Below are 18421 nucleotides of genomic sequence, written 5' to 3' on the forward strand. Positions count from 1 at the left end.
GAGCTGAATTCAAAGTGGTGGGGAGAGAAGCCCTCCTTGTTACGAACAAAGAGTTACTGTGCTGACAGGAGCACCTCCCTTCCCCTTTCCCCTCACTTGATTCACAGGCAATGCTGAAGCTGAAAATTATACTAATAAAAACTTTCTTCATTTATTTATTTATTTATTTCAAAGAATTAACAAAAAGAAGCAAGAACAAGGGTGAGAGTATTTTAATTCATATTAGTGAACATAATAAAAACAATCATATTATCGAATTGAAAAAAGGATTAAAACCTATACCTGAGCTTAATATCCTTTGCTAGCATGTGCTGTATTTTCCTCTGTATTTTCAGAAAATGAAAATGACAAGGTTTTCTATCCCAAAGTTATTTGAGATAAGTATATGAAGCACTGTTTTATAAGTGTAATAGGATGCAGCCATAAGGAACAATAAAAGGGCTGGTCTGATGCAGTGAATTTTGTGGGGCAAAATGAATTCCATTTTTGAGTTCTTGCCAGTTTCCACAAAATCACGGGAATACAGTTCTAAATAGCATTCACACTGGACATTCTTTCTCTCTAGTTGACTTTTATAGTCCTCTTTCATGTATTTGTTTTCTACAAGTTTTTTTGCATTAGTGTCTTTAAGAAGGCACTTGAGAAAATCTTGACTGTTAAAAAATTACGACATCAATACATAATTCTGATTTTGTAAAATATGCATGATACAAAAGAATCAGCTAGTGCAAAAAGAGAAAAGGGATTTAATTTAAGATTACAGTAGATCTCATGTAAGGGTCTCACTAGAGACTTACAACAGATATATCCTTTAGTTTCAGCAAGTAACTCGCTTGTCTGAATTGGTACATGCCACAGGACCCATTCTCACCAATTCTTCAGTCACTGACACATCATTTTAATAGTGTCTCGTTGCCAGGATCTGTTGATAGTTGGTTTTGTCTTTTTCTTTTGTAGAAATAGGCCGACATGCCAGCTCCAAGGAGAGTTAAAATAGCCAAGAAAATGAGCAGCCAAACAGAGACATGAACAGGTGGGTGAGTCTCTTCATTCTTTTCCTTGCCTGAAATGAATCCATATAACTGTGAGAGACCATAGTAATTTTTGTTCCACATACAACATGAAAAACATGGAGAAGATCATCTCTCCTGCCTGAACTTGAAGGCTGTAAATCTGAACCCTGAATTGTCACTGATCAGTAGCCAGGTCTCTGTTCCTAAAGCTAACATGGTTTTAGTAGATCTGGGTTACAGTGACATACAATGCATGCAGTGGATGCTTGTAAGAATTTAACGAAAATGTATGCTTTTGATGGATATGGAATGCTAATTATTTGGAAATTAGTTTTACAATATATTTATGTTACATTATTTACAATAATACCTATGGAAGAAATTTGCATGTACATCTACATAGTTTCTAACAGGTTAGTTAAAGCACTCTGTAGCTCTTCTCAGTCACAAGCTGGGTCACTGCTGAGGTTGTCAGCTCAGGGTCAGCCCTGCAGCAGTACCTTTGACCAAGAATGTTTGAGTGCTCTTGTGAATGTAAAAGGCATCATGGAATTACCCTGCGTGACTGCTAATCATGCATCTCTGTCAGTAAGACTTGTTCTCCAAAAGACTGTGATTTGGGAAAACTCAGGCTCTTCTTGTATTTAGATTTTTGTTAATTTTCTTACGAAAGCTCTTACCTTCTTGCTGTATAGGACTCCCGCTTGGCTCAACTTCAATGAATAACAGAGAGAAATTATATGAAACTTTATTAGAATTCATAAGTTTGACTGTTTTGCTAAAATAGTACAGGAACAAAACCCCTTGAAGTACACCATTGCATTAATAACATATATGGCTTCTATAAAAGGCAACATAAATGAGGCAAAAAATACATTGCTAAGGTTTTTACCTTCCTACTTAACATTAACAAACTATTAATATTCATTCTTTTAAAACTATATATTGTTTTTCTATCTACCAACATTCAAATACTGACTCTTTTCTATGTTCATTCAAAAATACATTTTCATATTTTTCCTGAAATATTAATTTTAATGTACTAGGAACATGATGTACCACTCTGGAGATTAATTTTATATAGCATATTTTAGGAATATCTGCATGTCTACCAGGATTCTGCACTTTATGATTCAATGGATGGATTTTAAAACTGCCTTATTATTTTAGTACTATCTAGGATGGAATATGATGGAATATAATTTGGATGTTTTTAGTAAATCTTTACTAGAGATTAACAAATTGACTGCCATGGGCATGTGCTGATTTAAGCACAGAAATTAACGATGCATGGGATATGGCAGTTTCTTGGTGACATTTCAGTTTGTTTTCCTAATTTAAAACTGCATTGAAAAATGCTAACCTAAAATTTTCAGTTATTTTTCCATGAACTACTGTGTCTTGAGATGTTTTTATTATTGAGTTCAGACCCTTTCAACTTTCCATCTGAATAAAGGAATCTTAAAACCGTCTTTACAGAGGAAATGAGGTTTTGGCATAGAACAGAGATGTTCCTCACAATTTAATGGGGATAACACAAAATGCAAAAGCTGGAGAATTAAACCTGATCTCACAGCTACTGCAAAAGAAAGTAAAAAGGTTTAAAGATTTCAACCTACCATTTTTTAGGTAAGACAGATTGATTTTTAACACCTAACTGAAGAGAATGGAATGATAGTGTTTTCTTTCAGACCATTATTTCTTTTGTATCTCCACTTGGGAATATAACACATAGTGTTTTACCTCTAGAATATTAGTCTGTCATATACAGTATTGTATGAAATTTTCCAGAAATGCTGGTAAGACAGCTTCTGTATTGACTTGAAGTTTTCATTTAGAAGGGAAGTATTCTTTATATTATTACTGCAATACAGATGACCTTTCAGTATCCCTGAGGCATTGCTACTTATTTAAATTTACTTAGAGGTTGTTGAGCCAGGGCCAACATGAAGCCAGTTTGTGACATTGGGTAGTAATATCACTTTTGAGAATAACAAGCTTGGAGAGGAAAATTAATTATTCACATTGATTCCTCCCTGCAAGAGTATAACAACTGTTACAACACATAGTTCTTGCAACAGTCATACCCTTGCACAGGTGTTTGAGTGATGCCATATCAATGCCTTTGTTAGGTACTCTTTCTGAAAGTCTCATTCTCAACTTAAAGTGCATACAGTGCATATAGGCTGTTACCCTATTCCCAAATGACTGCAGACAGTGACATGAAGAGCTTGCAGTCTGCAAAAACAGGCAACTACAAACGGTTAGAGAAGTGGGATAGGCCAAACAAAGCTGCCAGAAATTACTTCTAGACACGTGGTGGAGGGCTGTAACAGTTACTAGGAAACAGATCTGCTCTGTCACTAATGGCTGACTCACTGAGGACTTACCTTTGGGTTTTTTGCAGATAAATCCTTTCTCAGAAGAGCAATCGCTGTTGTCCCAATAACCAGACGGTGCAGTTATTTCAACACACCGATGCTCCACACCAAACTCTTTCTCCTCCCAATTAACAAAGTCCAGTGCAGCATTATCTAGCCACAACCACTGGTCTACAGAGAAACATGGGAAGTAAAAAAAAAAACTTACAATTTATCTCATTAATATTTTAACTCCTCAGCTCAGCAATTGACTCAAAGATCTATAACAGGACACTTTTAGGCAGAAGGCCATGTCATTTTTTGTAGTACAGTAATCCTCAATTTTCTCATATTAGCAAAGCACATGTCCACTAAATATTGAAAATTAGACATTACCATCCACATTTTGGTAAAGTCCTATCCAGAAGCCTTCTTCTTTATTTCCAAGTGGCTGAATTGCACGGATCAGAAAGTCAGATTCATCCATGTTTTCTACTGAAACCAAGGTAGCACCTGAAAGGCATTACCAGGCAAATAACCATAACCTACATGAGCAACTACTGGACTGACCTTCGCTTTCAGGTCTGTACAAACAATAGCTTTTGACAGTATTATGCATGCTAGACTGTTGGTCTCTCCATTGCTCCTTTCAGAGGGCAGTGACCTGGAGGTGCTCAGTGGCTGTAGCACCCCACAACTGCCTCCAGGATGTCCAGAAGCCAGGAGCTGATGGGGAAGTCTACACTCAGGGAAGCTGCAGCCCCTGAGAGGACCGAAGGCCACACAAAGTCACTTGTGTCAGTTTATTTTCATTGTGCCAGATTTGCAATAGCTTAGTAGAAAATAAAGTATTTCAAATGTATTTTTTTAAATCAATGTTTTTATATTTTTACATGAGTTTTGTGTGAACTTTTGTACAAATCTTATTATTTGATAATGAAGGCGCTCACCTAACCGAACACACTCAAGGGAGGCCAGTGCCCAGCTTCTCTCAGCTGATGCTTCAAAGTAGTAGCAGTGACCACGGAAAGGGATCCAAGCCTGGAGTTCATCTCCTTCAGGGCAGTCTCCAGGCAGCTGAGCAGGATCAGTAGGAGCCATCTCTAAAGAAGCCATATGGTATGAAATTAGTATTGCATTATGAGTCATCTATGATTCTATGATGTGTGTAAATACAGTGGGATTTCTCTCATCCAGCTTTAGCTATCTCTATAGCTAAAGCTATACTCTTGACTCTTCCTATATTCCCCTAGTTCAGACAATGGGGAGAGCCAAGCAGTAAAAATGTGAAACATCTTATTTCTCCAATCACATTTCTTAGGACGAGGAATCAAATTGCATCCTGCAACATCTAACTAACTGCCTTGGCAATACTGTGATGAACGCAAATCCCAAGGAATGATGTAGATCTCAAATTTGTGTTATCACAAAATAGAAAGCTGTTATAGGCTAATGAATCATTAATGCCACAGTCTCATGATGTTTGGCTGCCTGGTCTCTGCATGTTGTCACTTTACACAAAAAAAAGCTATCAGTGGAGCATGACTCTGCCAAATTAGACTGTTTCCGATCATGGGTGCAACTCCAATTCACTTTGATGGATCTGTGGTTCTTGCATGGCATATGCTGACCGAATGTATGGCTGGAAAGTTTAATTCAGAAGTCACTTTCGAGTAGCAAAATCTATTATGAATCTCACATCAGCAACAGACTATATTATGCAGCCTTAAAACCTAGAGGGAAAATGACACAATTCTACAAAATCTAGAAGCAAACATGCCTCTGTATACATCTGCAAAGAGTTAAAATATTATTCACATTTCCAAGTCTCTTACACCTGTATCAGCACTGCACTAGTGAATGGAAGTGAACCTCTTGCCTGTATTTTGGCTCGGTGATACTTGTGTGTGAACTTCCCCAGTTGCTGCAGTCCACATAGTCAGTGCACATTCCCAGCACTTACTTATATCACACACAGACTTGTGTGATTTATGCTCACGTCTCAGAAGGAGTAAAAAAAACCAAACATTAAGCTATTAGAGAGCATCTAAAGGAGGGCCACAAGGATGGTGAAGGGTCTGGAGAGGAAACCTTATGAGGAGTGGCTGAGGTCACTTGGTTTGTTCAGCCTGGAGAAGAGGAGACTGAGGGTCTCACTGGGGTCTTCACCATCCTCACAAGGGGAAGCAGAGGGGTAGGCACTGATGTCTTCACTCTTGTGACCAGTGACAGGACTCCAAGAAACATCATGAGTCAGGGGATGTTTAGGTTAGATACCAGGAAAAGGTTTTTCACCCAGAGGGTGGTTGGGCACTGGAACGAGCACCAAGCCTGACAGAGTTCAAGAAGGGTTTGGACAACACTCTCAGGCACATGGTGTGAGCAGATCTAGGACTTGGACTCAATGATCCTGATGGGTCCCTTTCAACGCAGCATATTCTACAATTCTATAATAAGATAGAGCTTCATCTTATGGAAACAGTTATGACTACATGAAAGCAGTGCAGCCATATCCATTACACAAGAGCCTTTCTTGTACCTTAATTCATTCATCATCCAATAGCAAACATTCATATTCTGCAGGGAGGTAGGTGCTACCCTGAAGCATACTCCTCTGCAGGGTAAGCTTCAGCTAGAGCAAAGTCTCTAGGATTAGGCAGACTAATAGAATTAAGAATGGGTTTTTAAAATTGTTACGTGCCTTTGCTTACCATCTGATATCATGCAAATTGAAGAGTAGCTTTCATTGCAAGATGCTGTTTTCCAAGTACCATCGAGATCCAGGTAGACACAAGCATTTTTCTCCTTTGGTTCCCCTGCTGCCCATTTCGTGTATCTGATTTTCCAGTTATTGGTCCATTTGTAATAGCCACCAGTCTGAAAACAAAGACGTTCTGGTAATTTTTTTTTTTTTACATAAAAAGCTCCGACACATAGTTATAGTGTAAATAAAATCCTATGTTTATTTGATTTTTTCAGCAAAAAATACTGGTTTTTTAAATTCCATTCACTGTTCTAAGCATTGTCACTGGTCCCTCCGAGTCATATGAGAACTACATATGAACAGTGTTCAACACTGCATTGCTTTTCAGAGGGTTTTTCTGCAGTAACACAAACTTTTACAACATGGCAAGAAAGTCAGATGAGGTCAACTCAGGTCACTTAGTAAATCCCATATCAAGAGAAGCAATTACAGAGAATTCATCTCCTCTGCCCTGCTTTATTAAAAATAAAACTGGGAGCTATTTGGTGAATAAAGATTACTTGACATTAAACAGCCAGCTTAAATTTTAAAATATTTCTCTAATACTCATAATAACTTTTATTAATATAATAATAGCTATAAGTTGCCCTCTGTATAGCAGGAGGTTTGACTTTCAGAACAGCTAGCAGTCACTTTATGATGGCTGTACATTCTGGTTTGTGACTCAGTCTGCACCTTGATTTCTTTTATTGTTTCTAGAACTTTCTACTTTCATCCTTTGCTTCTTGTGTAACCTTTTCTGTGATTCTTCAACCCATTTGGTAGATGAAAGTCCTTGACTAACTTGAACAGCACCACTAGATTTTTATGCATTTGCACAGTGAAGCCATGCAGGATACAGTTGTTTCATCACTGTTATAGACTGGTCATCCAGAGGACTATAAAGAGTAGGAGAGCTCACCAAGCACCTGCATATCTAGCACTTACCATGTTGCTATTAAGACCAATCCATACAGGTTTTCCATATTTCAACATATGGATCCACAGGAATGAATGGATGTAGGCATCTGAAATTCTGGCAAGTTCTGCAGATTTGTCTTGACAATTTTTTCTGGCCTCTTCCCATTGCATTTCAGATGAAATGATTGAATAGCTACTGTCACCATAATGGGCAAAGCCGGAGGCTGGATTTGTTGTTGGTACTTCAGGCTCTGTGGGAACTACGAAAGAAAAACTGAATGCATGAATTTACAATATATTGCTCTTCTCTATCATGGAAGCTAAAAAAAAAATTGGTCAAAAGGTCTAGTCAATAAGTCAAAATCTTTATTTAAGCTCATGAACAAAACAAAACACCTAAATTAAAAAACAAAACAAAACAAAAAAACCTGACAAAACAAAACAATCCAAACCAAGCTTTTAAAACATGGACTAAATTGATTAAAAGAGAGTATGCTTGCTAATGATTTGACTGGCCCAGACTAAGTCTTGTAAATTGGACATTTGAGCTTCTGTGTTTTAAGATGTTTGACTAAATCTGGATACCTGAGTATACACCTATTTCAGATCACTAGTGGAGAGGACTTAGGGTAAGGCATTTAAGTCACTAAGTGTTGTGCTCTGCAGTCTCAACCTGAGACACTGACACCTGATGTTAATTGATTGCCACTCGGTACTAACTCCAAGTTGTTGGCCTGTCTGTAAGGAGCACCAGAATGTTGCCTGCATGTTTGAGTCAGGCAATGTATATTTCCACCCTTGAGATCATAAGTATATTCAGAAGAGCTGTAACTGGGATTAAGCAAATTAAAAATGCCTCCATAAAACTATACGTTTGCTGTGTCCTCTCACAAGCAAGTTATCTGTGCTGAGAGTGAACAAGCTGTGGGAGTTGATTGAAGTGAGGGGTCAGGGAATAATTTTTTCTAAAGCTGTAATAAAGCTGAGGCAAAACCGTTTGGCAAAACTGTTCTGCTATCTGTGCTTTGCCTCCTCTACTCCCATTATATGATTGGACAGCTGGGATTTTTATAATTACATTTCTAGAGGAGGAAAGTCAACATTCATTACTCATTTTGTTGTAAGAAAAATAACAATATTCTTCTACAATAAAGACACATCCAGGAAGCTGTACATTTTAATTGACATCATATGGCATTCAGTAGAAATGTTAAGAGAGGATTAAATGCTCTGCTCAGAGACAGCCAGGAGAATGGGAAGATCACTGTAAGAACACAGTTTTACACATGCACTTAAACGGGATGCCTATAACCCTCATATTTCAATGAGAAGAAATCCATTTTCATTTATTATCTAGTATTATTCATAATTAGGTACAAAACCCCTGTTAAGATAGTAGTTCCTCTTCAGCACTTTCTGTGGAACAAATTATACTTTAAACATAGTACTGCCTTAAGACTGGTGGAGTTCTGAAAGCCTGAGAGACTCAGAATAAGACTCAAAGCTGGAAGAAATCACATCGGTTTATCTATTCAGCTTATCTAACTTAGACACTCTTTCTAGTTAGGAGACTGGGTTGAACAGAACTCACGTGAATTCATCTGGCATATATAGCCTCTCTCATTGTCACAGCTATCATCTCTCCATTTCCCATCTGACTTCATGATGAACACACAATCTGTCTGAAGGAGAGGGAAAGATACACAGGCATTTAAAAAGGCAATGAGGAGGTGGTGAGCTGAAGCTCTTATACTGCTGCTGCAAGCCTAACAGCAGAGGGGAGAGAAGCTCATTGAACACCCATGCAATTAGGTCAAAACTCCTAGGTTTCTGCCAAACAGCTTGAACTGGCATTTATTAGTGACCCCTTAAATTTGATCCAGGCATTTATCAGTGTCAGTCAAGATCTGAAAGAAGTTGATTAAAAACAACCTTACCAGTTTTATTAAGAATCCTTTAATGACTTAGAAAAGATGAAGTTATAATATAACTTCTTAGTTCTGATTTACAATTATGTAGATCTGCTTTGAGAAAAACAAAATAAGAACTATTATTAAAAGTACTAGTCTGGATTTAATCGAAGCAGACTCTCTTGTAGAAAGCAGATACTCTTTGCTGGTGCTTTGAAGTCATTATCAAGTTATGACTATCAGACATCTTTAGCAACAACCAAATATTTCCTTTACTTCCTTATGTTTAATTGCTTCAATATTTCTTTTATTACTCCCCTGATTTCAAGTCTGGCCATGGCAGTCTTTCAGCATTTAATCCAAGTTTCTCCCTTATGCTGATTTAAATAAGTTTTAGTCATCAGAGAGTTGACTGATGGTAGATGTTAAAAATCTTGGGTGTCTAGCTGCCAATCATTTCCTCAGAAACTCTCTCCTTTGGAAAAGAGGTTGAATTTCAGCAGAGAAATAGTAATTTCATTGAATATATCAATTTGTACCATCAGAAACTAGTAAAGCAGTGTGAAAGCACATTAGCCAGGAATGGGACATATACACAGACAAATTATTGTTGAATTTTCTGTGTTTGGTGTTGCAACTTTAAAATTTGTGATAATGCAGTTTGTGGGGGAACTGATGTAATATAAACCTCTCCCAGCTTCTTTTGCAGAACTGGTCTTTTGCAACAGGTCAGATGGAAGGCATGAAGCCCCTTTTCTTCAGAACCTTTGCCAAATATTTTTGGTGTATTTGGAATCTTTATCAGACAATTTGCTAAGCCCCATTTTGCTTACAAAAAAACTTGTTTCAGCATCTTGTTATTGCTGCTGTAACTTCTCTTTTAGAAAATCATCTAGCTGCCTAAGATATACAGGTTACTTAAATTTCCTGTACCTCCACAGTGACGTCTGTCAATGTTTCACCATCAAAATAGTCAAAGTAGCTTTGTTCCTGTTCTGGTGCACCATTAACCCAGTTGGTGTAGGAAACAGTGCTTCCATCTGTCCAAAGAAATGTGGACTCTTTGTTGATGTCATTCAACCCAATCCAAACATCATTTGTGGCATCCTTCAAATGATAGAAGAGGAAGGCTGGAGGGAAGCAAAGATTTTTTTATTAAGGAAAGCTCATCATGACTTACTTTCCCCAAAACCAGGAAAATGCGCAAAAGCCCAGAACTGGGCCTGTATTAAAAGGATAACATTTTCCACTAAAGAGCCCATCTGCCTTTTAATTAAATGTTTAGATAAGCATCCCTTCCCCACCATGTATACACAAGTAGAGTTTCAGCAAATCATATTGCCAGTGAGAGAGACAGAAAATACAGATTTCTGTTAGTTTGAGAGACCTGTGCAACCACGCTCAAAACACATAGGAAGTTTCATGAAAACTGAGCAACTGAAAGATGTAGAAACACACTTTATTTCTTATATGTAATAATTTAGCTATTGCTTTGCACTTTGGAGTTAAAACAAACCATAAATTGACATGGCTGATAAGCAATTTTCAGCAGGTAATCCCATATTCTGTAGTAGATAGTTTGGCAGATCCTTTAGCTAGAACTTAATATATTTTTCTTTCAATAGAGCCCATATATGTACCTTGTACATGTTCATTTGGTATGGTAGCCAGGTTTCCTCCCAGATTGATACAAGCATCTCGTGCATCATGCCACATGAGCTTTCTTGTTGTACTGGAAGAAAATACTTTGAAACACTAGGAAAAAAAGCAAGTACATCTTTCAAACTAGCAAAGATTGGAACTGTAGTATGTGACTAATATCAATTACATATGAGATGTACGTTTCTCCTAAAAGAAATCAGGGCTAAAACAAGTAACAGAGCTCAAGAGTAGAAAGTCGGTATGTCTACCCAGGCAATGCCACTCATTGCATAAGGTGTAACGCAGGAGTCTATATCATTTGAACTTATTGTAGTGAGGTCAAGTACATAATCCCTTTTCACATTTTCATCTGCCTTCTTCCTGCAATAACAGAGGGATCATTTGAAATCAAGAAAATTTGGCTTTGAGTGACACAGTTGCAGGGAATGATCTCTACTGTGCCTTGTTCTGCTTCCAATGACTGTGGCTACGACTGTTCATCCTGCCAAAGTTATGAAATATCCTTTGGCACATTGACCTAACATTTTGAGGATGCAATAGCAGTGCAGTGAACATAAAGTAGACAAAACAACCTTTTGTAGACAGAACTTCAACTCAAATTGGTACAAATTCTTCAGTTACAGCAATGAGGACTTCCGGATCATGTCTGAATGAAAAGCCATATTCAAAACAATTGTAGTTTGGCATCATATTTCTGAACTCAAAGCTTTGTGAACCCTGTACAAAGGGATTGCTCAAGTACATTCTCTCCAAATCTTTCCACATGAAACTCTCATTGACCATTACAAATTTCCATTTCTATCATAAATATATAAAAGAAGAGAGAAGAGGTTTTCTAAAGCAGTAACAGTGTATTTTAAGCCACCGCAAACTATGCTCTCTGAAATCTATTTAGCATACGTCTATTTTTACTGTATTTCTCCACAAAATGAAATGTATATAGTCAGCTCCAAAAAAGCCCAGCCATCCATGCCTCACATTCTGACTAGATAATTACTCTCCAGATTTATTTTATAATAATAAAAAAGTGGGTTTTTTCAAGATTTTCTTTTCAGTTCTATTCCTTTACACAATTTACTGAAGATACATGTTGACACACCTTGTTGCCAAAGAAAACCCAACTTTCAGGACATCCTCCAGGAGGCAGTGGTGAAGCAAACGTTGAATTAATAGAACTGTTATGTTTTTCACATATAAATTTATTGGAGGAGCCACAGTTTATGTCATTCCACAAGCCTGAAATAAAGAAATTAAATGAACAAGTAAAAATGTTACAGTATTTGTAACAATAATTTCTCTTTTTTTTTACTTTTTTTTTTAGAAGAAGAACAACAAAATTTCTCTATTTTATATTTCAGGCTGCAGCTTGATCTGAAGGCAAAGTAACTATGGCAGCTTCAAATGAGACAGCTCAAGCTCTAATAATAGCACTCTTTGTACTTAATTTGAACTTCCTGACCGTTCTGCTACTCTTTCAGGGCTCTCCACAGTGCCTATACATATTCATGGGTATATATACCTATTTATGGTTGTATATATATATAATTTGTCTGAGCTATGGCATCATCACATTGCATGCAGCGGAGGAAATATACCAGCAAGCTACTTTAAAAAGAAAATGTATCAGAAATGGATGATTTAGGAAATACCAGATCAATCTAAGGGCATAGTATGGTGTTCAAACATACATTATGAAATATATGCCTCCTCCTGGGGGGCCAACATATCAAGTTAACAGAATGTTAGCTAGAGATTCAGTTTGCAGATAAAAATACTTCAATTGTCAAGATTTCTAAGCTACTAAAATGGTCAATAGAGAGATAGGGCAGGATTCATTTGTCTAAACAGAGGTGCTTAGCACTGTTTGAGAGGTTGTGCAAAGTTCCTGATGGCACTGTTTCTGTGGGAAACATACAGTTAGATGGGCTAACTAGAACACAGCAGGTGGCTACAATCACCTACACACAGGCACCTGAATACTGCACTTGAGTAAACTGAACTGCTCCTCAGGCAGCACTGACTGTGGAGGTGAGATCTCCACTTGACCATAGTGAGACTTCAGAGGTCTAGCTTACACTGCCAACTCAATCTTAGTGCTTCCCTTGTTGTCCAGTTCAGTTTCTCACATGTAAATTTCCAGCATCATCTGAGACAAGCCCAGGAATGCCGAGCCATCTCTGCAGAACTGGTAGATATGGAGGGGAAGGTGGGATAGCTGTCCCTTTCTCGATCAACAACTAAAGGAGAGATGCATCTGAATCAGACCATATGACTATGTTTAGAAAAGTGAATCTTGTTCTTTCTGTCGTCATATAAAGGCAGAATTGCAGGTGGGATTGCTGAATGAACTCTTTAAAAAACATAAATTGAGAGATCAATATTTAGGTACTAAATTCCCATTAGCCTCAGTTACGTTGCAGAAATAGAGCCCAGAGGAAAACTTAGCCCTATGTTTCACAAGAAATTTACATTTTAGTGTACTTGTAAACACGTAAGACAGTCTTAGGTCATTAGATGTATTTGCTTATTTCCTCACTGACTTTCAACTCCTTTGAGTTGACTACTTTCAACTCCCTTATTTCCTGTAGTTGTTATAAGTGTTTTCTTAAGTTCAGAGGAAAGAAGACAGACCATTCAACTTTCTACTGAAAGAAGTAGTGAAAAGCCCTGTAAAAAGGTGCAATATCAATCTTATAAATCCAGAGAGAGACATCTGCACTAAATTACACATGATACAGAAATCTCCCCATGCTAAGGACATAGACTCTTCCACTACTGGTGGTCCCCATGACTGCAAACAGTTACTGCATTGTGTTGATTTGTGACTGGAAAGCAATTGCAGAAAACAGCTATCAAAGATTGTGTGACAGTTGACAGCAGAAGTTTGACAGCATCAGTTATAATCGAAGCAGAGACAAGTAAAATCTAATAGTTTTGCTTTGTTACTTACCATGCTCTAACAACATTACCACACAATTTTCCTCATTATTTGCAGAGTTAGGTTCATTAGGAGCCCAGGCCACATAGGTTACTGGAGTCCCATCTATCCAGCTTGAAGAAAATAAATGTAAATAGTTATTTACTAATACACTTCAATTGTGAGATGATACTCCTAATTAACATCTCAAAAATAAGAATATCCGTGAGCATTAATGGGAACTGGCTAAAACTGGGAGGACTGTTAAAGTTTTTCCTCTCTTTATCTGTTTATTCTAATTTCAAGCAATTTCTACAAAATATTGCTGGTTGCAAAATAGGAAAAATAATACACCAAGCACATTTTCTGTTAATGGGCAGGATTGCTATGACATCATTTAATAAGAGAAACCATTTTCAGTTAGTCAGAATACATAATACAGATAAAAATATTAAAATTTTATTTAACTTATTTCATTGTATCCCTAATTAATATTATGCTTCCCAGTCTGAGCATTCTTGATGTTTTCACAGATGCAAACAAGGATGAAAAAACTTTTCTGTGGATTTTACCCCAAAGAAAAATACCTTTATAGGTATTTTTCCGTTGAGTCTTGTGTCTGTAAATTAATGGACATTCTGTCAGCTTTAAAACCACCATTTCTGAAGTACCAAAATTGATATTTTTTTCCTTTATGTTTACATGCTTTTTACTTTAATATATTGCTATCGAAGGAAGGAGAGGTTGGCACTGCATTTTAATCAATATTTCAGAATTTAGGTCTGTAAGCCTGAAGTGGGAAACAAATTCAGCTCTCTCATCTATCTCTTGCTGCTGCTGATACACTTGATCTAAATAAAGAAGATGCTCACTGAAACCAAGGAATGCCACATCTCCCTAATTTGTCTCCTAAATCGGGTTAGAATCATGTACTGACCCAGTCACTATCAGCTTGTCTCTACCCACTCCTCTTCTACATACTAACACTCTGTTAGTGATTTACAGACATTGAACAGTGGCATTAAAATAGAAAGGTTAAATTCAGATCTCCTCTAACCTGTTTCAGGTCAACATCAGAAGCATGTTTTTTGCAACTCCTTCAGATGCATCCTAACTAGCAGATGGGAAGATAAAGCAGTGTATCCTGCTCTTCAGTATTTTTTACTTTAGTTTTGAGTTTATTTGTGTGCAGGTCTTTTCAGAATACCTGATAATGTTTCCATAGTGTAAACTTATGCTGACTTTTCTCCTGGAACAGGATTTTGCAGAGACTACCTTAGCCATCTCTGTCAGAAGCAGCTTTTGTACTCATTGCCCACATTTTCCTAACTCTGGAGGACCTCTCTGAAGCTCTGATATATAGATAAAAAGCATAAGGAAGCTAGGCCCTATGACAGAGAGAATGTTTTGAGTGTGTATGTTTAGAGGTATAAAATTCAGCATAAAATTCAGTATCACTTCAATTTATGGGGCAAATCTTGGAAAGAAACTTAAGAATGTATGGAGAGTAGAGCTGCCAAGCCTTTCTTTGGGTAAGTGCTTACTTAAGATAAAAAGATTCTTCTCCTATTTATTTTTGGTGAAAACTATTGGACTTCAGAATATCCTAGGACTATTCCATTTTGCTTTGTACAAAGTATGTGGAACTGCCTTCAGACCTGGAAAATAACATAGTCAGTACCTCCAGCTACATAAAATATTGTATTTCTTTCCACATATTAAAAGCTGCACTGATCATCTTAACTTACCTAAACTTTTTATCAAGGCTTACTTTTAGACCAATGAAGTATGCGCTTGACTTCCACCAGGATTGCTCCTAAAGCAGAAAAATACTATTTTAACTTAAAAAAAAAATCTTTGAAGTAAAACAAACAGAAATGGATACACCCTTGATTGGGCTCAAGAGCAGTCACTGAAGTTGACAGCAAGAAAGCACATGCTTGCAGTTCAGCACAGCAATGTATTTATATGCTCAGATACAGAAGTCAGGTTTTTATCTGGGGCATCAGAGCTGAGTCCTGCAGCACCGAGGGCCCTTAGGATAGGGTAGGAAAGAAGCAGATCTTGAGTCAGAAACTGGTTTTCTGCTTTCATTCTCTCTCCAAGGCTGCAGCGCTGTCTAAAATTGACCTCAGTTCTCCCTCTCACACCAGCTGCTTCCCAAGATGGCACAGCTGGTACCTTCCCACATTGCTCTTCCCAACAGCCTGCCTCACTGCCTCAGCACAGGCAGCACAGAGCAGGAGGGACCAAATCCCATGGGATCAAAGGGTGCATTTTGGGAGATTTCACTAGTGAAAATGCTGATGGCTCTACTTCTGAGACAAGTTTTACATGCAGATTGTCACAAGCATTTCTACTTTAGGCTATTTGTTTATAATGATTCTTACATTTTCTTGTAGTGCTCTCTTCAAGAACCTTCTCTCACTGTTACTATTAACAACAGCTAGGTCTGCAGAATTCATCCTGCAAAACTCTTGGGCTTTTTCCATGGAGACCCGTTCTTTGCTGATATAGTAGAGCTTATCTTCATATATGACCCATCCATCTGCAGTGGTTTTGTATGCTGGAAGACAAATAATGTACCTTTAAATTCTGTATCTGTAGAACACAAAAGCTTAGTTTAGAATAACAGTTTCAGGGAAAAAAAATGAATAAGATAAATGCACACAAAGACCTACCGTATGTGTCAATTGGTTCAGATTTTAATGGCACTCCTGCAAAAAGAAGAGAATAGAAGGTGTGACACATCTCTGTAGCGTGTTTTATGATGTATCTTGTGACTGACTTCAAGGAGAAGAGTGAGGAACAGAGCAGGATTCTCCACTCCTTTACCACTGACTAGAAAGCAGGCTTAGCCACACATTTCAGCTGCATATTATGCAATACGTGTGGTCATCTACTTTTAACTCTGTATCATAAACTGTGCTTCACATCAATAAAGTCATAGCCTTGACTGAATCACATTCCTGAGCAGAGTAAGGCAAGGAAAAATTGCTCTTCCAGTCTGCAAGTAGGAGTAGATCTATCTGAAACACTTTAAACTTCAGGGTACAGCTCTTTTACTGATCAATCAGTAGACATTCCATAATTCACCAGAGGGGTATTTTTATTAAGAAGGAGATAATTTCCACTAGATTTACTTTAGCTCTATCAAAAAATTCTGCAGTGCCAAATATTCATAAGCAAAAGGAAATATAACTCTCTCTCTCTATATGTTTATTCGTATATATACATGTATATATGGGTGGGTGGGTGTGTATGTACACGTACTGTGAGTTATTTCTGGCTGTGATAGAAAAAGAAATGACACTGTTTTGTGCTGTTGTATTTCCAAAAGCAACTGAATCCTCAAGAACATGAAAAGACAACTTGGAGCACCACTAAATCTTGGTGTACGAAGATATTGTATTTGGTTTTTACCTTTACTGATGTTAGAGTAAAAAGCAGCATTGTAAGGAATACAGTACAACTCTTTACAACACCTAACCTCCTACATTACAAAAATAAAAGCAAATGCTTCTTAATATTCAAAACCTTTGCATCTATTAAACCCTTGCAAACATATGGATTATTTATACACCCCAATTTAAGTCAAAAAATAAATCTATTTATTCTTATCATCTATCATTGAAAAATCACAGTCTATAATGTTACTCAATGCTCCCCATTTGGATAAAACAATTCTTCAAAATTCTGTGTCTTGCTCCAGCAACTTAGAAATAATTGCTTATTAAAGTTTTTTAAGCTTCTTGCCTAAAGAAAAGAAGAAATCTACCTTGTTTTATTTGACAAAACCAGTCAAGCTGTACTTCACAGACCGAAAGAGACCATTTCTCAGAAGACCAACCACGAACTGAGCCACAGAACTTGCGTCCTCCTGAATTTCTTGAGCTATCATCCCAGTTTGTGTACCTAACCTATAGAAGAAATCAGCTTTGTTACTCTTTCCATCTGTTTCAGTAGTTGTACTCTTCATTGGCAAACAGAAACAAATTGTTTTTGTCTGAAAGGTTATGGTTTTAGCTAGAGGTGGAAATGTTGGGAAAGCAACAGGTATAAGAATTTTACAGTGGAGCAATAATATCAGTAATCAGAAGATCAGGCTGTCTTGGCATGGTGGGCTTTTTCTCTCGTTTGTGCCTCGAGCCCTAGACACAGCGAGAATAGAAACAGGCAAATGGACTGTTTCTACTGAATTACATATAGTATGAACTTTACCCCCATGACACTCATGCTAATCCTAGCATGAGTAGTTTTCACTTCATCAGTTGTGACCTGGTTGAAAAACACATTGTCCAGCAGCTGTCCGGTGACAGTGACCACATCATGCATCATCAATTCAACATTTACTTCTTCCCTTTACTGTGGCTAATGAGGATGGGAGTGTGACTTTTGGGAGGGAAGTCAGGTCCTACAAACCTGGTGGAATTTATCATCATCATCATCATGGCTAGGCTTCGCGAACGAAGATTTGGGAAGGGCTCTACGCACGTTTGTTGCAAGCGCGTTGGTGGCTAAAAAGGCCAATACGAGACAGGCACATCTGGTTGCAAAAGGCACAGCAGAAAGACTCCTTAGATGGTATATTCTGCAAGGCTCGATTCTTTCTGCATTGTCTTTTCTCCTCAAGGGTGATCCTGCGTGCTTTCTCAAAAGCATCAGCAGCGTTATAGATGGTGGAATTACCTCTGAAGAAATTAACAACCAAGTGGGAAGGGAGACCGATTTCGTACAACTACTTGGGATTTTCAAGAAATTCTTGATAAGGTTGCTTCTTGAAACTTTCATGGAAAATAATGTGAACAGGATAAGAGGAAAGGTCCTTGCTTTTGTTAAAAATAAAATAAGAGAATAGAGAGTAGGAATAGAGAGAGTGTAATAAAGAGTGAACT

General features: G+C 37.5%; 1 protein-coding gene across 1 annotated transcript in view; it reads right to left on the minus strand.

The window, feature by feature from the left end:
- Window positions 1-207: 207 nt before the first annotated feature.
- The window catches only part of LOC113973513 (macrophage mannose receptor 1-like), a 34097-nt gene continuing 15883 nt past the window's right edge, over window positions 208-18421 (minus strand). Inside the window, exons 15-30 of the mRNA XM_027695690.1 lie at window positions 17305-17446; window positions 16208-16243; window positions 15917-16092; window positions 15275-15342; window positions 13560-13660; window positions 11709-11845; window positions 10588-10702; window positions 9881-10077; window positions 8629-8719; window positions 7065-7297; window positions 6085-6250; window positions 4324-4476; window positions 3770-3886; window positions 3404-3565; window positions 1694-1726; window positions 208-1063 (exon numbers count right to left, since the gene is read on the minus strand). Of these exons, the coding sequence (XP_027551491.1) occupies window positions 894-1063; window positions 1694-1726; window positions 3404-3565; window positions 3770-3886; window positions 4324-4476; window positions 6085-6250; window positions 7065-7297; window positions 8629-8719; window positions 9881-10077; window positions 10588-10702; window positions 11709-11845; window positions 13560-13660; window positions 15275-15342; window positions 15917-16092; window positions 16208-16243; window positions 17305-17446 (2097 nt within the window). The 3' untranslated portion in view covers window positions 208-893. The remainder of the gene's footprint in view (window positions 1064-1693; window positions 1727-3403; window positions 3566-3769; window positions 3887-4323; window positions 4477-6084; window positions 6251-7064; window positions 7298-8628; window positions 8720-9880; window positions 10078-10587; window positions 10703-11708; window positions 11846-13559; window positions 13661-15274; window positions 15343-15916; window positions 16093-16207; window positions 16244-17304; window positions 17447-18421) is intronic.

Source organism: Neopelma chrysocephalum, unplaced genomic scaffold (genome assembly GCF_003984885.1).
Source record: "Neopelma chrysocephalum unplaced genomic scaffold, ASM398488v2 Primary Assembly neopelma1_102, whole genome shotgun sequence".
Taxonomy (NCBI): Eukaryota; Metazoa; Chordata; class Aves; order Passeriformes; family Pipridae; genus Neopelma; species Neopelma chrysocephalum.